The sequence below is a fragment of the Blennius ocellaris genome, assembly GCF_963422515.1.
Source record: "Blennius ocellaris genome assembly, chromosome: 10".
Taxonomy (NCBI): domain Eukaryota; kingdom Metazoa; phylum Chordata; class Actinopteri; order Blenniiformes; family Blenniidae; genus Blennius; species Blennius ocellaris.
Window position 1 is genome coordinate 22,047,225 of NC_137659.1, and position 8,744 is coordinate 22,055,968.

The 8,744-nt window shown below is 46.4% G+C and overlaps 2 protein-coding genes across 2 annotated transcripts in view; one reads left to right on the forward strand and one right to left on the reverse strand.

The window, feature by feature from the left end:
- The window catches only part of arhgap21b (Rho GTPase activating protein 21b), a 40,714-nt gene extending 36,571 nt beyond the window's left edge, over positions 1-4,143 (forward strand). The window contains exons 23-24 of the mRNA XM_080503904.1: positions 338-369; positions 929-4,143. Of these exons, the coding sequence (XP_080360030.1) occupies positions 338-369; positions 929-2,440 (1,544 nt within the window). The 3' untranslated portion in view covers positions 2,441-4,143. The remainder of the gene's footprint in view (positions 1-337; positions 370-928) is intronic.
- A 2,086-nt stretch (positions 4,144-6,229) lies between these two features.
- LOC308135557 (nuclear factor 7, brain-like) lies at positions 6,230-7,657 on the reverse strand (the record flags this gene model as incomplete). Its single annotated transcript, XM_080503609.1, has 1 exon — positions 6,230-7,657. The coding sequence occupies one exon, from the start codon at positions 7,655-7,657 to the stop codon at positions 6,230-6,232; it is 1,428 nt and encodes a 475-aa protein (XP_080359735.1).
- Between the last annotated feature and the right edge of the window lie 1,087 nt (positions 7,658-8,744).

Genomic DNA, 8,744 nt, shown 5'->3' on the forward strand with positions numbered 1-8,744 from the left:
GATGTGCCGTCGTCCCATTCAGACATGAGCATGAGCTGCTTCTCTTGTGTGTCCCTGCCGGGTTCTCGATTTTCTTTCCTCTCATCCTTCATCCTTTTTCCTCCACGTTTCCACGTTCAGCTTCTCAGTGTCGTCACTCGTCCTCCTCTCTCACTCTGTCTTCAACCCTTCCAAAAAAAAACAAAAAAGTGTCATCTGCTTTCATGGAGCTGCACATCGTCTCTGTCTCGTTTCTCTCCGAGCAAACCTTTTCAAAAATCTGCCTCCTTCTCTGCTTTTGTCTGTCATGTTCACGGATGCCAGATTTGTGCTAATGACTCTTTTCTTTTCGATGCAGACTCAGCATGTAGTGACTCCTCCAAATCTAAGGTAACATATCCTCTCATCTCATTTCCTCACAAACACAAACTCGGTGCCTAAAGTTGGACAAATGTGTAAATAAACGGTGAAGATTCAAAGCCTGGATCTAATGAATGCGTCCCTTGTTGGAGCTGGAAATGTTTCATTAGAGCAGCTTGTTCCAATAAAGTCTGGACAGAAGCAGCCGGAGCCCAACGGCATGTTGAAATGACAGCAGGTGGAAATAACGTGAAGGTCAACAGGTCAGTGGGATGATTGAGTTTAGAAAGTCCCTCCGAACAAGAAAGTACAGACGAGGTCAGCAGCAGTGATTAAAAAAAAAAAGAAAAGAAAAGAAAAGAGACTGAAAGTCACTGCATGAGCTCAGAGACGCTTCAGAAAATCTGTGAGCAGCTTCCATAGAGAGATGACGATCCGCTCTGATATCTCAGGTATGCGGCCTCTGTCCCAACTTTACTGGAACTTGATGCTTCCGGATTCTAAACCGGTGCGAAACCTAGACGGCGTGGTGTTTCTACATCAGCTCGTGGTGTTTCCGCCCTGAAAGGTGTGTGATGTGTCTCAGCAGGGCTTGTGGGGGTCCGGGAAGGACCAGTGTAGCAAAGAGATGCTGCGCTCCTCCTTCTTCGTCAACCGCAAACGCAAGAAGCCCAAAGACAAAGCTCAGCCCAGCAGCTCAGACGACGACCTGGACTCTGTGTTCGGCAAGGCGGAGCTCCCGGACGGGGGCCGCGAGCAGCAGCGGGAGCCCCCGTGGTCCCCGGAGAGCCGGGCCCGGGAGGAGGAGGCGGCGGGGGAGGGGCGGGATGAAGAAGAGCAGGGGAGCGGCCCGGGGGATGGGCCGGACGCCGGCGGGAAGGAGTCGCTCGCCGGCGGCTGGCCGCCGTCTCCCCCGCTGCCGCCGGGGCTCGTCTCCGCCCCCGCGCACGCCGACTCCCCCGACGCCTCGCCCCCCCGCTCCCCCGACCTGGGCTACCGCGTGCCCATGGTCCACCAGGCCTCCCTGTCCGACCCCCCCTCCACCTGCGACGACACGGTGTCCGACCTGGGCACCTTGAACAGCACCAGCTCGCAGGCGTCGGGGCCGCGGGCGCGGCGCGGCCGGGCGCCCACCCCCGGCGCGGAGGCGTGCCCCGGCGGGCCGGGCGCCGAGGTGTGCTCCATCACCTCCGACTACTCCACCACCTCCTCCACCACCTTCCTGACGGCGGGCGCCGAGGTGCGCTCCGCGTCCGAGAGCCGGGGCGGAGACGACGACGCCGACGACGAGCGCAGCGAGCTGGTGAGCGAGGGCCGGCCGATGGAGACGGACAGCGAGAGCGACCTGTCGGTGTTCGCCGCGGGCCAGAGGGACGCCCCTCGCCCGCTGCCCTCGCACAGACTCATAGAGTGCGACACGCTCTCCCGGAAGAAAGCCGCGCAGCAGAAGACCGACAGCGAGTCGTCGCTGGACGGCGGCGCGCGGAGCGAGCGGGACTCCGGCCGGCTGTCCCGAGCGGCGGGCTCCAGCAAGGGCCGCTCCACCGGCAGCCTCAGCTCCTCGTCGCGCGGCGAGCCGGACAAGGCGGAGCCGGCGTGGAAGCTGAAGATCACGGACCGACTGAAGGTGCGTCTGCGGATGTCGGTGGACGACATGTTTGGCGTGGGCAGCCAGAGGTCGCCGGAGGGCCGCGCCAAGAAGAAGAACATCCGGCGGCGCCACACCATGGGCGGCCAGCGGGACTTCGCGGCGCTGTCCGTCCTGGGCGACTGGTCGCAGCCGGTGGGCTCCGGCGCCCGGTCGGAGCTGTCGGCCGTCGACCGGCTCAGACCCAAGTGCAGCTCTCAGGACTTCTCCATCGGCGACTGGATCGCCCGCGAGCGCCACCGCACCAGCAACCCCGAGGTCAGCCTGGACCTCCCCGACGCGCCGGGCGGCCGCCTCGGAGCCTCGTCCTCCTCAGAACTGTCGCGGCGTGCGGCCGAGGCGTCCAACGGCGACGTAGCCCCCAGTAAAGACCTGAGCCTGTCGGCCACCGCGCACCCCCACAAACTGACCGGCTCCCAGGTCGTCCATTCACGCTTCTATCAGTACCTGTGAGGGGGAGGGGGGGGGGTGTGTGTGTGTGTGTGTGTGTGTGTGTGTGTGTGTGTGTGTGTGTGTGTGTGTGTGTGTGAGAAAGTAGAACCTTACTGCACACAGGGATCATTGCTCGTGTTTACGGCATGGAACAAAATGTAGTTTATATCTTTTTTTCTTTCATTGTGTGTTTTTTTTAACGAGAGATGAGCCGTGTGTCTCGTTCCAACGGACCTGTCCTCCACGTTTCCTCCACGTTTCCTCCAGGAAGGTTTTAGCGACGTGGCTTTAAGGATGATGAGACTCAGAAGGAATAGGAAATAGATGAAAAGAGAGTTTTAGTCTTGCAGAAGAACTATTTTTGTGTAAAGAGAGTTTCCATGTTTAAAGTGAGTGTGTCGGTCACCAAATGAAGAATGTACAGACATGCTTGCTGTATGCTGACTAAAAGCTTTACACGCTTGTGTTCCACTTGAAAGTGTACATATTCCTATTTTTCTGTGTACTTGAAGTGTTTTTTTTTTTTTTTTGGGTCCCGCCTGTGTGTGACTGCCTACAAGCTCTCTGCCGTCGGATACGGAGACCCCAAGCAGCCAAAATCCCACCAAAAAACTAAAAGATCAAAAGAGGAAAAACCTTCCACTGTGTCGTCAACCGACCTGTAGAAAAACACTGCAGAGCCTCTTCAAACCTCTTTGATCTCGTCACGTAGATCAAATCCTCGACTGCCCGTGTAGAAAAGTCAAAGGTCGTGAGGAATAATACAGAAATGTATACATTTCAAGGCAAACCTCCAATTTGGTTCATTTAATATAAATTGTTATAGTTTACTCTGAAAGTTTGATTTCAGATTAATTAATGCCCAAAACATTTTGATTTAATTTGATATTAATTTTTTTTTACAGGAATTGAGGTGAAGAAATACTGAAGTTAATATTTAAATGAAATACATCAACACATTATTCATGTCCCTAAACAGTTTGCTTTTAATTCCATTTTAAAGAGTGACTCTCTTCTTTTCCATCAATTTGATTCATTACATCATTCATGAAAACACATTTGGTTTTGGCTTTGTGTGCGTTCATTTTGGCAGTTTGGGGCTTTTCAAAGGTACAAAGGCGACGAGGAGACGCTGGACTTATGCAAATGGAGATGATCTTTTCTCTGCCGGGAGGATTTGAAGAGACGAGAAGGAAAGTGGAAGCGGTGGAATCAGTAACTCATAAAGAAAGTGCCTCACTATGAAACGCAAAAGGTGCCATACGTGCTCTCTGTGGAGAAACACCAAGATGTTACTGTGAAGGACTTTTGTTGTTGTTGTTTTGTTGTTCTTTTCTTCTTGAATCGTCGCCTTTCAGTCGTTCTGCAGGTCCTGAAAAACGCCGAGCTTCCATTCCTGAGGCGTCCCACTCCGGTCTTAATCTGTTTTATACATTTTAATTCTCTCTTCTTTTTTTTTCATTAGTTTTTTTTAACAGAACTTGAATTTTAACTGTTGTTTTAAAAAAAAAAAGAATCAGCAAGTTAAATGTACATACCAATGTCATGTTTTTAGCTGCTTTACTCTTGGTTTCCATCAGACGTTAGGATTCAGCTCAGTATTGTGAGGCGAGGGCGAGGAGGCCTGATGTGGTACTTCTCTGTGGAGGGACGGTTCGTCCTCCTGCGTATCCACGCCGCCGCGCTTGGATTGTGAGGACGGGCACAGAAACACTGGAAATAAAACTGTCAACGGCGAAAAACCATCTGTTTTTACTTCATTATGTTCTTACTTTACATCTGCAGAACCAAACTCTGGAGAGTTTCTCTTCTGGTTGGAGGATAGAAAGACAGAGACGAAGAGCAACAAGCAAGAAAACATAAATAAAACAATACATATACGTTTGTGTAAACTTGCAGATTACAAACAAAATTGACTTTTCAAAATAAAGTATAGATACGTAAACTTAATTGGGATTTGGACACTGACAAATTTGTTTATGTCGGCATCTTTTAATCAGCGTCAAGTTTCCAGATCTTCCTCAATATCACCATTTTTAGAAAGTCCAAAAATATCTCCCAAATATTTGCAGATTTCCACAACTTTAGTGTTTCAGATCTCCTGAAGAGCTTTGCCCCAAATCTTTCCTGATCTATTACTACTACTACTACTACTACTACTAATAATAATAATAATAATGATAATAATGATAAAACCAGAAGTAAAGGAAAAGCATCCAGATTCAGCACATCGTGTATCTGAGTTCTTTATAAAGTAACTGGCCATGTCATTACTTTACTTCAGATCAATACTAAGTTTTGAGGTTTCACACTCAGTCTCACCTTTTAGTTGAATCTCAGAGGATGAATATAATTCTACTGTTACTTTTTTGAATTTGATCTGTAAATGTGTTAGCAGATAATAAAGAAAGAGCAGATAGTGGAACCACAAAATCTCACAAGCAGTAGAGTTTTTTCACTCGCTCATTCTTTGAAGTGTGAAAAGATTTTGAGTGTTTTGAGGTGAAGTCTCTTCGGCTGGAGCGTCCAGATCATTCTTTAAAGTTTGACTGTTTTTGTTCCAAACATTTATTGAGACCCAAACATAACACATACAATCATATAATATTCACATTTGTTTGTATGTTAAAATTATAACATGTAAAGAAGAAGTGTAAAGTGGAAAACAGCTAAAATTCAGAAAAGAATCCTTAAAACAAGGTGAGTGCTGTAAAACCAGAAAGAACGTTTCTTTTAAAAACAAGTAATAAAGATGAATATTTTATATTTGTAAAATTCCAGGTAAAATAAACAGAAAACAAGTGAAGACATGAAATCCTCTCATTTAAAACAAACAACACTTCAACACAGCAGCAAAGATACAAACTGTGGATCACAATCACTTCTGTTGTTGGAAGAAAAGAGCTTGTGACGAGGCTCCTCTATTAAAAATACCTCTTAAAAACTCTTGAAGCATTTAAATCACAATATATTTCAAATTGATCATTATCATGACATCAACATGGACAATATGCAACCAGCAGAAGACTGAACTGTGATAAATGCATGATGTCAGCATTAAATCTGATTAATGTATTGAGATCCTTTTTCTTCATTTTCATCTGGAATTTAAACATTTTTGCTTTTTTTAAATCAAATAACAGGCTAATTTAATATGAAAAATATTTATTGACTGAGTTATTGACACAAATATGTTTAGATATTTTTACTATGTTTTACTAACAAGACAAATGTAAATGTTTGAAATATTGTTTATAAGAATCAGCATGAATTTTCACTTTAAAAAATCAAACTCATTAATTTTTTCTATTTAATAAAGCACAATGTTCCCTTTAAACCCACAAAATTAAAAACATTAAACATTAAAATGCATTTAACCTTTAAAATCATGAACTTTTTGGCACACATAAATATATATCAAACGTTTTTTTTATTTCTAGTAATTTAAGCCCATTAGTTCTGAAAATTATTTTAAAAAAATCCTCATCCCTCAATATTACAATATATCATGATATCACGTGATTCAATTCTATTTTATAACCAGATAATAATATAAAGTGTGTAGAAATAAAACAATTAACTTTTCAATATTATCGTTTTTGATGTACTTTTATCAGATTTGTATGTACTATAAAACAGTTTGCCTTTTTTTTTAACTATTAGGAGTCTGCATGAAGTGATAAATTAACATTTGATGACATTTAGTCCATATTTAAACTGTAAAATGATTGTCATTATTTCAAACAGAACAAACTTTCTTCCTCTTCCTGCACTTTAGTTTGGTTTGATATAAACTTGTGAACCTGAACATCACAGAGGAACCTCAGTCTGACAGATGGTGACACTTTGGGTTTTGCCTCCAGCAGCTTGTCCAACATTGAAAAAAGGAAAGAGTTTCTCAGTGAAAGTGTCTTTGTGAGTGTAGATGTGACTCAGGTCTCCAGAGTCGTAGAAGGAAACCTCCCCCTTGTCGTAGTCCAGCTGGACTCTGATCCTCTGGAGACTCTCCTTCACACTGACTGGTTCTCCACCACCATTAGTGTATCTTCCATCATGAAGGAATAAACACCAGAATCCATGTTTGGGGGAAGGAAATATCTCTCCCTTCCTGTCAACAGACTCTTTAGTCAATCCAACAACCCAGAATGGAAGATCTCCCACCTCCACCTCCCAGATGTGTTTCCCTGAGCTGAAGCCCTCAGAGCCCAGAACATCACAATACTTAGTGAATCTCTCTGGATTATCAGGAAGTTGCTGCAGTTTGTCTCCACGTCTCACACTGGTCAGATCATCAGACAGGTAGAGGTGGTACTCTGCAGTGTTTGGGTCCAGAATGACAGGAGTGAAGTGGACCTGGTCCTTCATCTTGCTCCAGACTGAGAAGGCCAGGTTTCCCAGGTGTTTGGCCACATCTATGAGCAGTCCTGAGGGCAGCTGTGGATCTGACAGTGAGCCCTGGGCTCTGGCTCGGCTCTGAACGTCTCTGTAGCTGCTGAGGAACGCCACGCTGGCTTTCTGCAGCTCTGCTTCAACAGCACCTATGCAGTCTGAGAGGGAGGAGATCTGCTCCTCAATCGTCTTCATCTCTCTGCTCACACGCTCTGCCTTCTGCTCCTCTTCCTCCCTCAGAGCTGCCAGTCTGGACTCCTCTTCCTCTCTCAGGAACTGGTGCAGCTTGTTGAACTGGGCTCTGATCTGCCTCTCTGTGGACTCCAGCTGCTTCTTGGACTCTCGGACCAGGTCATTGTATGTTTCCTGTATGTTTTGGTGTTTGTTCCTCTGGTCCTGCAGAGACTTGAAGTCACATCTCAGCTGCTCCTTCAGATCGTCCACTGCTTCTCCTAAAGGAAGCACTTTGTGGCTGCTGTCATGAGGAAAATGGCAGACGGTACATAAAACTCTCTGCTCATCCAGACAGAACAGTTTGGGCTCTTCTTGGTGTTCACGACACACCAGCTCCCCCTGCTGGTCGTTCTCTTCTCCCTCAGATGATCCAGATGTGTGTCTGCCAGCAAAACAGTCTGCCAGCTCCTTCAGACCAAAGTTCACAACTGTACAGTCTTTGGAGGATTTTCTTTTACAAGCAGGACAGTTTTGGTTTCCAGCTTTTCCCCAGAATTGCTGCAGGCAGCTTGAACAGAAGCTGTGGTGACAGCTCAGAGACACGGGTTCTAGGAATGTTTCATCACACACATAGCAGCTCAGGAGCTTCTCGACAGCAGTAATTCTTCCTGCCATTTCTTCTTCAACTGTCAGCAGGACTCACCAGTTCAGTCTCTTCAGGGTTCCACTTAAAATCCTCCAATTGTGTGTTTTTCAGCAGAAATCTCAGCCTAAGGTGGAGTCGCTGCTCCATTCAGCAGGATACTTTCATTTCCTCAAAAGAGCTTTGACCTGTTAGACCTGTTTTCCTCTCACAGGAACGACAAGTGCCTCAGGACAAAAACAGACATCAAAAGAGAACCATACTGACCCTGACGTCAAACATTGATCACTATATTACCAACTCTACCAGAGGTACAATAGCTTCTCAGAACTGTGGATGATTTTATTGTATCGTTGTCCTTTTCAGGGCATTGCCACTTGGGGCCCAGACCCCGTGGGTTTCCTCACCCAGGTCTGGCCCCTGGGGTTCTGTGGTCCATCCGGGTTGGCCTGGTAGCTGTTGTTGTGTCCTGGGACCCTTTGTCCCTTCTTTTTCGGGCTCCTCCTGGCTGGGGGTGCTCTGAGTGGCTGGGGGTCTGGCCTCTCAGAGATGATTTGCTGGAGTCTCCTCAGGTCTGGTGGGGTGTGGGGTGACAGGTGTGCACTTTCCAGGTCTGTAGGCACCGGGTGCCCGGGGTGTTGCGGAGTACCCCCCCCCCCCCCCCCCCCCCATATAAAGTTCCAGCCACACCCAGTGGGCAAACATACACATGCATGCAAACAGTCTTCCATCTATCAAGAATGAGATGTGCTGCTGCTTTTGCTTGTTTCCTAGAAATATCAAAATCATCAACTTTGGTATCAAGCTGCCTGAAACAGCAAAATGATGGTGTTTCCAAGTGCTCGGAAGAACATTGATTCTTCTCCCATCATTAAAACTCAGCAGGGCTCTCAGATTGAGCTAATGACACACTACATGTTATTAGAGATACTGGTTGTGTATCAGGACAACATTGCATGGTATGGGCAGTTTGGCCATTGATAATGATTAATAAGTATCAACGATAGTTGTTAATTATTAACAAAGACAATGGAATCTGATAGGCATTCCATAACCTCTGGGGCACCACCGGTTTAACAGGAAATGATAGCCACTTTTTTATATCAGTCGCATACATTA